Raw genomic sequence first — 16,460 nt, forward strand, 5'->3', positions numbered from 1 at the left:
AAACTTTGTTCTCTATACATTTGTCTTTTCTTATCTTTTTATATAAGTGAGGTCATACAGTGTTTGTCCTTTAGTGATTGACTTCTTTCACTCAGCATACTGTCTTCCAGCTCCATCCACATTGTAGCACCTATCAAGACTCCATTTCTTCTACTGACTGAGTAGTATTCCATTGTATGTATGCACCACATTTTGTTTATCCATTCATCTGTTGATGCGCATTTAGGTTGTTTCTACCTTTTGGCTGTTGTGAATAGTGCTGCAATGAACATTGGTGTACAAGTCTCTGTTTGAGTTTCTGCTTTCAAATCTTTTGGGTATATACTTAGGGGTAGATTTGCTGGGTCATATTGGGTTGCTATGAGTTGAAATTGACTCAACAGCAATGGGTTTGGTTTGGTTTTTGGTATGGTAGTTCTATTTCTAGTTTTTTGAGGAACTGTCGCACTTTTTCACAACGACCATTTTGCATTCCCACCAGCAGTGGGTGAGGGTTCCAATTTCCCCACATCCTTGTCAACACTTGTTGTTTTTTGTTTTTCATCTTAGCCATCCTAGTGGGAGTAAAATGGTATCTCATTGTGGTTTTGAGTTGCATCTCTCTGATGGCTAAAGACACTGAGCATCTTTTCATGTGTTTAGTGGCCATTTGAATTCCTCTTGGTGAAATGTCTATTCAGGTTCTTTGCCCATTTTATGATTGGGTTATTTGTCTTTTTGTTGTTTAAGTTGTTGAAGTTCTACGTATAGTGTGCCCTCTTTTAAACTGAGCACAGTGCCTGGTCTACAGTAGAAATGCAACAACTACTGGTTGAATGAATGAATAATTAAATGAATGTTGAAATAAATGCATTTCCGCCCTGTCCCTGTCATAGTCCCTCAGCTCTTGTGTTAACGCCATGGACAGGCCAGAGGGACCAACCTTGCAGCCTGAGATAAGGCCTTCGGTGGGTGTCTCCCCTATCACTCCCTCAGGGGTGATGCCTGGTGCTGGTGGAGCGCCTGCACAGATACGGACACAGGATGGGCTCTGAGTTCTCCCCGTCTGTCCGGGCCTGCTTGCCACTGTGCGCCTTAGTGCTGGAGACTGCGTTCGTTCTCATCTTCTGCTTTTTCACCTCCTACAATGATTCTGCAAATAATCAGACGCTCACGCAGAACTCTCAAGGTGAGGGGCCGGAGGGGAAATGGTCACAAAGGCAAATAGCAAGGGCAGGGAAAGGGGAGGTCTGTGGTCCTCCAGGGGCATGACTTTCCACAAAGTCTCCAAGAAAAGGCATTCTCCCATCTTCTTCTATAGATTGTGCAAAGATCCAGCCAACCATGTAGGCTCTCTTTTTAGAAGCACCCTGGGCATCACCTTTTCCATGAAGCCCTCCTAGGTTTGTCAGGGCAGAGTGAGAGGCCTCCTTTTCTAGCTTGCAGAATTCCATCTGTCAAATTGTCTTGATAATTTTTGCTTCTCTGCTTTTCCCCCACTTCTCTCTCCTTAGTGGCAAGAATTTTCATGCTGTTGTTGTGAGGGTTTTTTGTTTTTGACCTCTCTTGCTCATATTTGTACTGCCCTCTTTCTGGGAGCTTTAGTCTTGCCCTCCTCCCTCCCTGCCCCCCACCACCCCACCTCAGTCTTCTTCTCACTTAAGGGCTGGGAAGTCTGCATTCCATCTGCAACTCCAGAGAAGCCATGAGGTATGGCTCAAGTGTGTGTGTGTGTGTGGGGGGGGGGGGGGTGGGGGGGGCGTAGGATGACTGTTATTTTATATGCAGCTAAAAAAATTCCTCAGACTGTGATGAGAGCAACTGTAAACAAGACAGATGTTCACCGTGGTATGGTTTTGCTTTTTTAAAAGTTGTGATGAGTTTCAAGCATCTCAGTGGGCTGATTGTTTGTTTATGATAGTGGACAGACCTCCCTGAGCAACATCCCTGAGATAAAGCTGAAGCCTGAACCCACTGAGTGCTTGCTTGTTTCCAAGTGATGTTAACTGACTACTAAGCTGGAAGCAAACAGAAGGCACTCCAGGACCCATGATTGGGGAAAGTAGAACAACTAGATGACTCAGGGTGGGAAGCCCCTCCCCCGCCTAAGGGACTGGACCAGAAAGGGGCCCTCAGTGCTAAGCCCTGGGCACAATTTTAATTCATTTCAGTTTAATTTAGTTCTTTTCAATCCAATACAATATAATTCAATGCATTCATTCATTCAACCATGTATTAACATCCAGTGTGGAAGCCAGACACGGATTGCATAGAGCTCACATTTATTGAGCACTTACTATGTACCAGAGTCCCTGGGTGGGACAAACAGTTGAGATGCTTGGCTGCTAACCAAAAGGTTGGCTGTTCAAGCCCACCCAGAGGTGCCTCAGAAGAAAGGCCTGGTGATCTACTTCAAAAAATCAGCCACTTAAAACCTTATGGAGCACGGTTCTACTCTGATGCACATGGGGTTGCCATGAGTAGGAGTCAATTCTATGGCAACTGGTTTACTACATACCAGATAGTATTCTAAATGCTTTACATTGAATCCTCACAACAACTCCATGAGGTAGGTACTATTAGGATCTCTGTTTTTCAGATGAGGAAACCAGGCACATGGAAGTGGAATAATTTGCCCACGGTCACTCAGCTAACAATAGCAGAGTGGATTTAAATTTAGGCAACCTGCTTTAGCTTCCAAGGACTTAACCATTGTGCTTTACAGTGGGGCTGACTCACTTGTTCAAGGTAGTATAACCAGTAAGTGTAGAAGTTGCTATTCCAACCCTGTAGACTGACTCCAGGTCCTGTGCTCTTCACCCCTACTCTTTGCTGCTGGCATAAGTGTAAAATGTCCTCAGGCTCTTTGTATGGAAGTACAGAGAAGGGCTCACAACCAGGGAGGGGAGGGCGGGAGGAGATGATGGTGTCAGGGGAGACTTCTGGAGGGAGGTGACTGCCCAGCTGGGCATTGAAGGCTCAGTAGGAGTTAACCAGGTGAAAAAGGAAGGCCCTCTAGAGTGAGAGCATAGCAAAAGCTGTTGTTGTCAGGTGTGTGTGTGTGTGTGTGTGTGTGTGTGTGTGTGTGTGTGTGGCAGGAGTAAAGTCATCAGTCCATTTTGTGAAAGTGAGTTTAGTTAAACTGGGTAACTTAATCTGTCAATCCACTTAACCTAATTCAATAAATTACCAAAACCAGCCAATTCTAAAAAGTCATTTTTAAGACTATCAGGTAAATCTAAATGTAGAGTGAGTATTATGTGATAAACAGGAATTGTTATTAATTTTGTGTGGCGTCCTAAAGGACCTATCTGTTAGAGAAGCATCTGAAATGGCATGATGTCTGGGATTTGTTTTATGTCAGAAAATCCTGGAAAAAAGTGGAGAAGGATAATAAAAACAAGATTGGCCCCGTGTTACAGTCGTCAGAGCTGGAGATGGCTATGAGATTTTACCATGCTCTTCTCTCTGCCTTTGTGTATGTTTGAAATTTTCTATAATAAAGAGTTAAAAAATTAACTGCCAGTAGTTGCAATATGATGAATATGGAGAAGCACACGTCAGCCGCTTCCTGGTGGCCCTGCACTCCCTCAGGACACCTTCCAAAGCTAGCAGACTCTAAGCCCCTCTGGTAACTTGAGCAAGTGAGGGAAGGCTCCTGGGTTAATCTGAATACTGATACTTGCAGAGTTGCAAACTTCACCAAGTACCATTATAAGCAGAATAGCCTAGATCAGTGGTTCTCAAAGTGTGGTCCCCTATGAGCAGCCTCAGAATCTCCGGGGAATTTACTAGAGAATACAGATTCTCAGGCCTCAGTCCAGACCCACTGACTCAGAAACTTTGGGGATGGGGCCCAGCAACCTGTGTTTTAACAAACTCTGCAGATGATTCTGATGCAGCTGAAGTTTTAGGACTTCTGGAACTAGACTGTCTGATTCAAGTCTTGCTTCTGCCTCTTATTAGCTGTGAGACCTTGGGCAAATTACTCAACTTCTCTCTGCCTCAGTTTCAACCTCTGTCAGATGATAATAATACTTATTTCATAAATGATTGAGAGGATTAAAAGAATTAACATATAAATCCTGATAAAGAATATTAGCCTTTATTACTGTTTAGCTCTAGTTTCTTCTTCTTCTTTTTTTTTTTTAGATAAAAATAAATAAAACTAGACTTGGACTAATACTTTCTTCCAGAACCCCCTATGGATTGTCATAAACATCTTCTGAGATGTGTATTCCCTCTCTGATGACCACTGGTCTGGCTGACCTGCCATCAGGCAAAACAGGCAGGGGCAGCGGAGGAGAAGCAAGGAGACAGATTCAACAGAAATTTCGGAGCTAAAATTAGCTGTACTTGGTTAAAAAGAAGGAGAAGTCAAAGATGGCTTTAGATGTGTGATTTGGCAGATGAAGTGGCTATTGCTGAGATGGGAGATACAAGAGAAGGGGCAGATTGGTGGGGGGGTAAGTGAACAATGATATATACATTCATTCTGGGCTTGGGGTTGAGGTGCATGTGAAATGCTTCGGGGAAACAGGGTGTTTCAGTTATCTATTGTTGTGGATGTCACCCAGTGCCCCTCTACTACTCAGAGTTAGGGAGAGGGCTATTAAAAGGGAAGAGGCGCTTTCCCAGGGACATGTAAATACCCCCAACCCTGGCACCTTCCACCTTTCAACATTGAGGGGTCCCTTTGAGAAATCTCTAGTCTCTTCCCAGGCTGCTGCATGTGTGAAGGGTGAGAGTTGGAAGCTGTAGAGGAAGTGAGGCAGGGTGAGGCTCCACAGACGACTCCCGCCTGGGGCTGCAGAGTTCTTCTTAGTCCTTGGGGAGAAGGTCAAGCTCAGAGCCTGAGGGACAGAAGTTGTTGGTGCTGAGGTGTCTGCAGGCCAGAGGGAAGGGCAGTGGTGTGTGGGAGCACAGAGCCAGAATCACTTGGCAGCCAGGCTGGAGGAGGCAGCTGTCCATGTGGATGGACTCAGAAGGCTGGCACTAAAATTATCCAAATGGGCTCTTTCCAAGTAGACAGGCCCAGAGAGGGAATGGTCCTCCCAAAGCCACGCAGCTAATAAGGGCAGGCATGGGATAATAGTTACTAACACTATGCCTCGACACTGGCCCAGCAAGCTCAGTGCTCACAGCCATCCTCCAAGCAGGTACCATTATTTCTTTCCGTTTTACAGGTTAGGAAGTTGGGACACAGAGATGGAGCCAGGCTCTGAACTCTGACCACCTACATCAAAGGCCCCTACTCTTAACCATTATACTCTACGTGCTATACGGAGCACCAGGATGGTGCAGTGGTTAAACCTGCAATGTCAGTGTTCAAATCCTCCTGCCACCATAAACTAGCTGTGTGACCAGGGCTAGTTATAGCACCCCCTTGTGCCTCCCTTTCCCCATGTGTAAAGTGAGAATAATAACTAGTATCTACTGTATGAGGGGCATAGTGGTTAAGAGTTTGACTGTTAACCAAAAAGTTGGCAGTTTGAATCTACCAGGCGCTCCTTGGAAACCCTATGGGGCAGTTCTGTTCCAGTCTATAGGGTCGCTATGAGTCGGAATCGACTCGATGGCAACGGGTTTTTTTTACTGTATGAGGATGTTATGGGTTAAGGCTGTAAGGCACTTCGCACAGTGCTTGGGATGCCAAAAGCAACATATAGGAGCCTGCCGTTACAGTGATGGTTAATTATTGCCTCATCTCATGCTGCTGGACTCTCAGGTTAGACTTTTTGTCTCCGAGTCGTGGGCCTTCATAAACTTCTCCTGAAGGCCCGCCTTAGAAAGTGAAACTCCCCTTTGGCACCAAGTCATTGAGGCCTCAGTAGCACACCCGTTCCTTATCACTGCCGAACACCTTATAGCCCACTAGCTTGTCAGCCACGGGGTGCAGAGCAGGCTCCGAGAGGTGGAGGCTGACACCAAAGGGACGCCCTGAGCTGGGACCCAGCCCTGAAGCAGAGACCAGGTAGAGAGATGGGGAAGGGTGGGTGTGGGCCTAGAGCACCAGAAGGCTGAGAGAAGAAGTGAAAGGAACAGGATACAGGTGAGGCAAGAGGTCCTGAAATCAAATATTTGTTGACCAGTTTGTGAGCAATGGGCTCTGTCAACAGCTTCTAGAAACTGCCACTCTAATGTCATCCTCCTGGCTGAAGCACGGCTCTTGCCTAGGGTACAGTTGGAGCCTCAGGGAGGGAGGTCCCAAGCTCCTATACATGGAAGCAGGGTGGCAGCTGTGCCTGACGAAGCCCCCCCACCCTTGATTCTCTGACTTCCGGATCCTCGGGGCTCACTTCTGCCCAATCCTGGTGCCCTTCTCTCCTTGCCTTCTCACTAACTCCCCGTGCAGAATATGCCAGAGCTGTAAAGGCCTTAGAGTATCCAGTCCAACTCCCAGGTGTTATGGATGGGGAAACTGAGGACCCGAGAGGGCAAAGGACTTGCCTATGGTCCCTCCGGGAGAACAAGAGTGAGAGACAGCCTGGCCTGGTGGAAGAGCCCTATACCAGGAGTTCAGAGCTTGGCTCTGCTGCTGACATGCTGTGTGGCCTCGAGGAAGTCACTGGTCCTCTCTGGTTCCCTTCATTACAATGAGAGGAAAATGGACCACCAAGGGGCCTCCCGACTCATGAACTCTTCAGTAAGTCTAGACCCTATGTGGATAGTGTTGCTACAAAATGGCAGACATGTTTTATTCAACAGCACAGAGTTTAATAAAAGTTTGAATATGAACATCTAAAGCAATTGGGAGGGGAGGGTGTGCAGTCTCTGATTAGCCACAGGCCTCATCACTCCCAAAATGGACATTGACTCTTCACACACGTAGTTTCCTGCTTGGCTCCTGAAGGAATCTGAGCCATCCCAAGAGAAATTCTTATACAAATGTGCCCTGTCCACTCACTCCCACCCCCATTCTTAAAAGGATGCAAGCAGGAGACCAAAACATTCCCTGCACCCACTTTCTCCCCTCTTCCATGTAAGAGGAGAGGGTGTAAGGAGTTGAATCTCCTTTATGCCCACTTCTCACCCACCTCTTAAATCCTTAGGCCCGTAGAGGTCCTTGGGGGCCTTCTCCATCCTGGAGCTAGCTGTCAGATTGGTTTGGTAACATCAACACCCACCCAAACCTTATGTGCCAGGCTCTGGGGATGCCTATTTTTTAAAGAAAGTGAGTTTAAATGGACTCTGAGATCTAAGGAGCTTTCTGCGACTTTGGAGAGTTCCAGTAAAGAGAGCTTCCTCATCTTTATCGGAGCCAGGACTGGAGGGCGGTGGCAAGCGAGTTCTCACTGCTGTGATCGCCATCGTGGCGATAATGATGAATAGCTGCCATTTACTGAGCATTCCCCAGGTTCCAGGCACTGTACCAAGCGTTTGAACAAAACATTATTTCCTTCAGATCTCACACACCCTTTGAAGTGGGTATAATTGTCCTTATTTAGCTGATGAGGAGAATAAGCAACCTACAGGGCCACACAGCTATGAGGTTGAAACATATAAATTGCCATTGTTATAGGTCAAAATGATCAAGGGTTGGCAATTTAATATGGTTCAATCTAATGGGAAATGATAGAGCTGGGATCAAAACAGAACTGTCTGCCAGTGCTTAGGGGACACTGAGCTTCTGGTAAGGGTGATGGAAAAATTCGGGAATAGTTATTGGTGATGGTTAAACTTGATAAACATATACAATGTCACTGAACTATACCTGTGCAGATTGTTGAAATGGCAAATGTTTTGTTGCCTATATATTTCCCACAACAAAGAAAAAAAAAAAAGAAGAGATGCTTTCTAACAAAAATTTAACTTTTACATGAAAATAAATATCTACCAAATTTTAATATAAAAAATAACTGTCTGAACTAAAGCCCATGATTTTTTCTTTTTTTACATGCTGATTATAGAAAATGTAAGCACTGAAAGTATAGACAGTCAAAAATCTCCCAAACCGAGGGACAATATCCACTGAAAGAAAAAAAAAAAAAAAAGAAGAAGTCTTAAAGACCTCTCCCCAGACACTTATGGTGTTGTTAGGTGCTGGCGAGTAGGTTCCAACTCATAGCAACCCCATGTACTACAGAATGAAACACTGCCTGGTCCTGCACCATCCTCAGAATCATTGTTGTTTGAGCCCATTGTTGCAGCAGCCACCGTATCAATCCATCTCATTGAGGGTCTTCCTCTTTTTCACTGACTCTCTACCAAGCATGATGTCCTTCTCCAGCGACTGATCCCTCCTGACAACATGTCTAAAGTATGTATAAGACATACTCTTGCCACCCTTGCTTCTAAGGAGCATTCTGGTTGTACTTCTTCCAAGACTGACCAGTTCGTTCTTTTCGCAGTCCATGGTATATTCAGTATTCTTCACCAACACCGTAATTTAAAGGCATCAGTTCTTCTTCAGTCTTCCTTACTCATTGTCCAGCTTTTGCATGTATATGATGTGACTGAAAATACCATGGCTTGGGTCAGGCAAACCTTAGTCTTCAAGGTGACATCTTTGCTTTTCAACCCTTTTAAGAGGTCTTTTGCGGCAGATTTGCCCAACGCAGTGTGTCTTTTGATTTCCTGACTGCTGCTTCCATGGGCGTTGGTTGTGGATCCAAGTAAAATGAAATCCTTGACAACTTCAATCTGTTCTCCATTTCAGGCATTTATACATGTGCAAAACTAGCTCGTGTTTATTGATAAAATAACATTTACAGTTCTGAGCAATTACATGCATTATACTGTTTGATTCTGGCAAGTCTCTAAGGGAGGTACGATTATTTTTACTATTTAACAGATGAGAAAGCTAAGAGGGGCAGATAGTATGGTGGGTAAAGGCACAGCCTCCAGAACAGACTAGAAAAAAAAAACAACCCAAACCCATTGCCTCTGAGTCAGACTATCTAGGTTTAAATCCTGGCTCTACTAGCTTGGACAAGTTACTTCTCTGCACCTCAGTTTTCATATCTGTAAAATGGTGATACTAACAGCACCGCTTCGAAGGGCTGTTATGAGAACTAAATGAGATAGTCTGTTTAAAGTGATTAAAACCGTGCTGGCACATGGTAAACACTTAACAAATGTAGGCTGTTACTAAAGCTCAGAGAGGTTAAGTAACTAGGTCAAGACCACACATGTAGAAAGTGTCAGAACCCTGATTTAAATCCAAGCCTGTCTAGTTCTCAACCCAGGCTGGTAACCATTTTTCAAAGCTGGAATTCAGTCAAAGCCTCCACCCTTTTCTACGTTGGGCCCTCCCTGCACCAGGTAAGGCTCTAACCGTGCCTCCACTCACCTGCCACAGCAGCCTCTGCTCAAAGTCTGAAGCCAGGAAAGGTGTTGCTGTTGTGAAGTGCTGTCAAGTCGGTTCCGACTCATAGCGACCCTATGCACCACAGAACGAAACACTGTCCGGTCCTGTGCCATGCTCACAATCGTTGTTATGCTTGAGCCCATTGTTGCAGCCACTGTGTCAGTCCATCTTGGTGAGGGGCTTCCTCTTTTTCACCGACCTTGTACTTTACCAAGCATGACGTCCCTCTCCAGGGACCGATCCCTCCTTGACAACATGTCCAAAGCGAGTAAGATGTAGTCTCGCCATCCTTCCTTGTAAGGAGCATTCTGGCTGTACCTCTTTCAAGACTGATTTGTTCGTTCTTTTGGCCATCCATGGTATATGGGTGATGATCACCCAAATGGCACTGTGCTTTCCACTGGCCCATCGGGTCCTTCACAGCAAGTGGCAAAGGGAGAGAGCCATTTTCTATAAAGATACTTTGGTTCTTGCCAAAGAGGTTATGGGCCTGCCTCTGCCCCCTCCTCCCTGTGTGGCCTGGGGCAGGTCACTTGGCTTCTCTGGCTTTATTTTCTCATGTGTATGATAAGGGAGTTGAATCTGATCGACAATAACTACCATAATTACATTTACTGAGTGTCGCTTATGTGCCAAGCACTGGTCCCAATGTTTTGTTAGATGCTGTCTAGTCAATTCTGACTCATAGTGACCCCATGTGACAGAGTAGAAGTGCCCCATAGGGTTTTCCAGGCTGTAATCTTGAGTTGGAATGAACCTGAGGGCAATGGGTTTCGTTTTTGTTTTTTTTTAAATCTTTCTGGGAGGAGGTTGCTGGGTCTTTCTACGCTGGAGCCTCTGGGTGGGTTCTTACCACCAACTTTAGGTTAACATCTGAGCACTTAACCATTATGCTAGCAGGGCTCCTTTACCCTAGTTGACATCACTACATTTAAAAATAAGAACAATTGCTACATTTACTGAGCACTCACTATGGGCCAGACCCTGCCTTAATTGATTAACCAGCATTAGCTCATTTCATCCTTAGCCCAACCCTGCAGGGTATGTATATATTATCACCCTCATTATTCAGATGAGGAAACTGAGGCTCAAAGAGGTGAAGCAACTTGACCAAGGACAGGTAAAAACTCTAATTTCACACAACCCTCCACGTTGTCTGCTGCCTCCTCCTCCTCCTTCTCAACCTCTCCCTGCACAGTCTTCCAGGATATTACCATCATGGCGGCCCTTGGCTTGGGCTTCCTCACCTCGTCTTTTCCAAAAAATAGCTGGAGCAGTGTGGCCTTCAACCTCTTCATCCTGGCCATCGGGGTGCAATGGGCAGTCCTGCTGGATGGCTTCCTGAACAAATTCTCAAGTGGGAAGATAGTCATCGAACTGTCCAGGTAACCGGATGGCGGCTCTTGGGTTCTTGAGGATGTGAGGCCCGAAAGGATGGGTTCTAGAAGAGTTGGGATGTCCCCCTCTCCTTCTAGCACCGGTACCATACATTATTTGGGACCTACTTATGCTAAAAAAGTATCGGTTGTTTATATGAAATTCAAATTTGACTGGGAATCCTGTATTTTATCTGGCAACCCTATTTCTGTGGCCTCACTGGGGGCCACACCTACAGCCCTCCCTGGATTCTTCCTTTCTTTATTATTGCTTATGATTTTGTAAAGTTATGCAATCAATACAGCTTCATGGAAAAATCAAGAGATCAAGATTAGATAAAAAGACATAGCAGCGTCATACCCAGAGAAACAGTCTCTTGAAAAGAAGAAATATCCATTCCTTTAAATTAACTCTGATCCATTTATATGCATGTATACTAACTCATGGTGCTAGAAGTCAGAATAGTGGTTACCTGGGGGGAAAGGATAGTTATTGACTAGGAAGGGCCACAAAAGAGCATTATGGGATGCAGTAAATATTCTCTATCTTAACCTGGTGGTGGTTACACCGAATCCGAACCCGTTGCCATGGAGTCAATTCCAACTCACAATGACCCTACAGGACAGAGTAGAACTGCCCCATAGGGTTTCCAAGGAATGCCTGGTGGATTTGAAATGCTGACCTTTTGGTTAGAAGCCAAACTCTTAACCAGTACCCCACCAGGGTTTCCACAGGGCTATGTATAAAAATTCATCAAGTTGTACATTTTAAAAAGGCACCAGCACTTAATAGAAAAGCTTGGTAAAATTTTTCCTTAAAAATTGTTCTTTGTTTTATCCAACTCTGAATCTCTGAATCTGCTCAGATGATGTTAAATCCCATCTTAGGCATTTTAGGGACCCTGTCCCTTTTCAAGGTTGCCTAGCGCTCTCCTCTGAGACCCTGCCAACCCTCTGGGCCGTGCTGCTGAACATCTCTCCATGAGCCAGGCACTGTGCCAGGCACTTTACAAACATACCCAGGTAGGGGTATAACCTGGTCAAAGGTAAGAAATGGAGGCTCAGAGACAGTAAGGCACTTACTTATGGTCACACAGCTCAGTGTTGGAGATGGCTTCTGAGCTTTTACCTACCCTGCAACCCTCCCCACCCACTCCAGAGTTGTGAAGCAAAATGCAGACCAGCCAGCTCCCCATTGTCCCTGAAAATAAACTCTCCACATTTTTCCTTTCTAAAGATTTCAGGGCTAATACCCAGGGCGATTGGATAACCTGAGTAACCCCTGAGGAAGTGACAAAGAGCACCAACTCTGGGGAATCCTGACCTTGGCGACAGCCTAGTTTGGCATTCCTGTCACCCTGGCTTAGAAGAAAGGTCACAAAAGCCTTCAGCCTCCTGCTGAAGAACAAGACAACTTGGTAGTCTTAATAAACCAAACCAAAGTACTTGTCAAGTCACTTCCGACTCATGGGAACCCCATGTGTGTCAGAGTAGAACTGCGCTCCATAGGGTTTTCAGTGGCTGTGACCTTCTGGAAGTAGATCACCAGGACCTTCTTCTGTGCCACCTCTGGGTAGGTTCAAACCGCCAACTTTTCAGTTAGTGGTCTAGCATTTAACTGTCTGTGCCACCCAGGTGTTACCCAAATAGGGTCCGTGCGGTGGAGCAGTCTAGCCAATGACACATACTCCAGGTCAGAAAGAGTGAGAAAGTTTTATTTTAGGAGGTATACACCACCGGGGATCCGACAGCAACGCAAGCTGTCTCTATGGAGTCCCAAAAGGCATTTTTACATTAGAGCTTATATATGATTTTTACAAAGGTTAGAAGTGTTGTCATTCATTACAAGGTAATTACAAGAGACTTTTTATCATACTAAAGAGATACATGCCAGCCATTTCCCTACCAGGCTAAAGATATACATATCTGACACCTAGGCTCTAATCTTCCTGTGGAGGAGCCTAAGCCACAGGTGACCTGACTGAGCAAAACAAAGTCATTAACAAAGGTTTGCGAAAAGGAGAAGGCAAAGAAAAAAGAAAAAAAAAACTTATAGGTTCATCATGGCGTTAGCTTTGTCAAGCTCTCAGTTGCCCATTTTGAAAAGGAGAAAACATGCTGGAGAGTATTAGGGTCACACAGGGACTCCAGTAATCTTAACAGCCAGGGGTGTCGCAAGCTGCTTCCTATTTGACTCTCCCCTTCTGAAGTCCCCTCCTGTTTGCTCCTAATTCAAGAAGACAAAACAGGGCCTTTCGAGCCCAAGTCATCTCCCTTGTCCCTGTCTCTGAACACCCGGATCCAGCCAGCTGTGACCCCCTCTGGGACTGGCTTCATAGATTGAACAATGGGCTCCTTCCTGACTGGGTTCCTGCCAGGCTAGGGCTGAAGGGCAGTGACCAGGCCTACCTCCAGGGACAGGGCCACACCCCCTTGTGCCGCCTGAACTTGGCACTGAATTGGTTCTGCCTTGAGTCAGGGACGGTCAGTTCCTTCATGGCAGGGCCTTGTCTTATTCATCTTTGTCCTCCTTTGTTTTTAATCACTTAGTAAATTGTTCTTGGAACAAAAAGGAAGATAAAAGGAACCGCTCAATGGTGTGATTTTTTTTTTTTTTAATGCTGTATTTGGAAAGGTCCAAGAGGGCTCCCTTCAGAAGATAATAGCAGTAACCAAACTTCTTATTGTTCTTTAGGTATAGTAACTCGTTTCACCCTCACAACAGCTCCGTTGGTGTTGTCTCCTCCTTGTAGAGAGGTCATAATCGAGGCACAGAGTCGTTCAGTAATTTGCCCAAGGACACACAGCCAAGAATTGGCTGAGTCAGGATTCTAACCCAGGTAGTCTGGCCCTGAGACTGCACTCCTAACCACTGTGATTCACTATCTCAGCATCTCCCCAGCTGGCCCCTGAAGTCTCAAATGCCACCACTGGCACACACCCTTTGCCATGGCGCCTTTTCAATTAAGTGAGCAATCACTGGAACAGGCATAACACGTCGAGCCGTGACGAAACATTGAGTGGTGCCTTGTTCTAAATAATTCCCGGTCCTTGTAAGACCCCCCTTCGCCTGTCCTTCGCCCTCCTCTGGCCTTCCCCCTGAAGTCCCTGAGCCCTGAGCAGGACAGTGCTTTGGCAGCAAACACTGGGGAGCCTTCAGCTCTGGGTCCAGGCCAACTGGGCTTGAGCTTCCTGTTTGCCATCAAGTAGCCGTGTGGCCATTGCCAAAAGAGTCACCTCACCTAGTGTCAATGCACTCTTGTATAAAACAAGGGTACTGAATGGAACCCCGGCACCATTTTATAGGGGGTCCTCAGAGGATTAAAATTTAAATGAGGTGATGTAGGTACCAGCCTATTATATGTAACACTGTATAAATTACCATTGTTGTGGTGTTTGAAGAATCCTCATTTTCCCAGGGGGAGTAGGAGCCTCAGAAGAAGGTGCCCCGGGGAGAGTGGGTTGGTTTAATCACCATGGATTGGCTCATGGTGTCAGCCTTGTCTCCCCAGCTGGATCATAAGCACCTTGAAGACAAAATTATTTTCTCCTCCTGATTCCCTACGCTGAATATGCTCATTTGTCAGGGAAGGAAGGACTCAGTAACACCAGTCCCAGTTGTCATTGAGTTGATTTAGGCTTATGATGACCCCAAGTGTTGCAGAGTAAAATTGCACTCCACAGGGTTTCCATGGTTGTGACCTTTCGGAAGCAGATCGCCAGGCCTTTCTTCTGAGATGCCTCTGAGTGGGTTCAAACTGCCAGCCTTTCAGTTAGCAGCTGAGTGCTTAACTGTTTGAAGCACCCAGGAAATATATAGGTAAGAGTAGTAATCATATCAGTGTCCATTCATGAGTAGTTCATGAGTTAGTTCTTTGTGTGAGTCATGGTGCTAGATATACATGCACCAATATTCACTCTAATCCTCACACCACCAGCATAAGCTAAGTACTGTGATAAGTATTATTGTCATACTTACTTTACAGAAAAAACAGGTTTGAGGAGGCTATATAAATAGTTGCTCAAGTGGAAAAAACTCAGCTTCCTTCCACTACCGTGAATAGGGAGGGGAGAGACAATGGCCGTGGATGGGGATGGCCGTGACTGAATGGCAGGTGGGCCGGCAGGTGAAGAGCGCCCTCTGTTGAGCACCTGTGAGTGATGACAGTAGAAGCTGTGGGCAGAATCCCCATTGCCGGATCTCAGAAGGGGGCCCTGCGTGAACAATCAACCTCCTTAACTCATCCTGGCACCTTGTGTGAGAACCTCAGTGCATCTTCAGTGTGGATGAGTATGTGCAGATCAATTACTCAGAGTTTAGCTGCCACCCTGATGGGGAAGGGGACGAAAGAAACTCCAGACTGTGCAGTATCAGCCCCCATGTGGGCAGAAATCTCCTAATGTGTCTCCAGTGCCAGACATAGAGAAGGCACTCAACAAATGTTCGTTAATGAAAGAATGAGAGGACATCCTTCCTTCTTTGTCATGTCTCTCTCTCTCCACCAGTATTCAACTGGCCACCATGAGTGCCATGTCCGTGCTGATATCAGTGGGCGCTGTCCTGGGGAAGACCAACTTGCTGCAGCTGATGATGATGGCGCTGGTAGAGGTGACAGCCTTCAGTGTCATGATGATGGTCAGTGATCGAGTCTTCAATGTGAGTCATGGCACCATGAGGGTGGACCTTGGGGGAAGGGTAAGGAGGGGGAGAGTGGGGGGCTGCCACCTCCATTTTGTGTGGCTTCTGGATTGTAAAAAAAATTAAAACGGTCCCAAATGAGGTTATAAAATGTAGTCTGCGCAAAATGTTTAAACACAGTGAATTGATGCTCTTAACTTTCAAGACGCGATAATTTAGGGTTGTGCTATTGATAAGATACTTATGAAATGTATAAAAAAGTAACTAATTCTCTTGGCCCTAAAGGCAGCAGAGCTGTCTAGCTGTCCGATGGGTGTCTTCTTTCAATCGCGTCAGTGGGTCAGTAACTGTACGTGTGATCTCATTAGGAGAGATTGTCAAGGCTTAAGTTTGGGGCCATTCGAGAAAGTGAAACCAGTCACCAGTTGCTGTCAAGTCAATTCCAATTTATGGCGACCCTGTGTGTGTCAGAATAGAACTGTACTCCATAGGATTTCTTTCTTTTAAAAAAAAAAAAAATCTCACTGTGTTCTCAGTGAAGGTTTACACATCAGTTTAGGTTCCCATTCAACTATTTCAACAGAAATTGTTCAGTGACTCCATAGGGTTTTCAATGGCTCATTTTTTGGAAGTAGATCTCCAGGCCTTTCTTCTGAGGTGCCGCTGAGTGGACTCAAACTGCCAACCTTTCAGTTAGCAGCCAAACACATTAATCCTTTCCACTACACAGCAACTCCCTGTGAAGGTGATACCCGGCCAAATGACCCTCCCAGCTCCCCTGCCCTAGCCCTGACCCTGAGTGATCACATGGTTGACATCCTCATCTCATAGAGGAGAAAGCTGATGCCCAGAAAGGGAAAGGGATTGCCCAAATCACACAGCAAGGTAGTGGAAGAACCAGGTGGGAGCCCAGAGCCCCAGTATGGTTTCAGAGAAAGAACACTGGACTGGAGTCAAAGACAGGGATTTGCATCCCAGTTCAACCACAAACCCCATGGGACTCTGGGCAATGTAACCTTCAGTGTCTTCATCTGTAATACAAAGGTAACATTACTACCTTATAGGGGTCTGCGGTCAGTTGAATTAATTAAACAAGATGGTACCAACAAGAGCAAGAACAACAACAACAAAAAACCATTGTCTTCAAATCGATTCT

General features: G+C 45.8%; 1 protein-coding gene across 2 annotated transcripts in view; it reads left to right on the plus strand.

Annotated features, from left to right (window-relative positions):
* The first annotated feature begins 986 nt into the window (after positions 1-986).
* The window catches only part of LOC101345628 (RH-like protein), a 41,026-nt gene continuing 25,552 nt past the window's right edge, over positions 987-16,460 (plus strand). Inside the window, exons 1-3 of one of the 2 annotated variants that reach the window (XM_023732095.1) lie at positions 987-1,168; positions 10,488-10,674; positions 15,172-15,322. In XM_023732095.1, coding sequence (XP_023587863.1) covers positions 1,024-1,168; positions 10,488-10,674; positions 15,172-15,322 — 483 coding nt within the window. In that variant the 5' untranslated portion in view covers positions 987-1,023. The remainder of the gene's footprint in view (positions 1,169-10,487; positions 10,675-15,171; positions 15,323-16,460) is intronic. The other variant, XM_023732096.1, reaches the window with a different exon arrangement.

This window comes from Trichechus manatus, unplaced genomic scaffold, assembly GCF_000243295.1.
Source record: "Trichechus manatus latirostris isolate Lorelei unplaced genomic scaffold, TriManLat1.0 scaffold00048, whole genome shotgun sequence".
Classification (NCBI taxonomy): domain Eukaryota; kingdom Metazoa; phylum Chordata; class Mammalia; order Sirenia; family Trichechidae; genus Trichechus; species Trichechus manatus.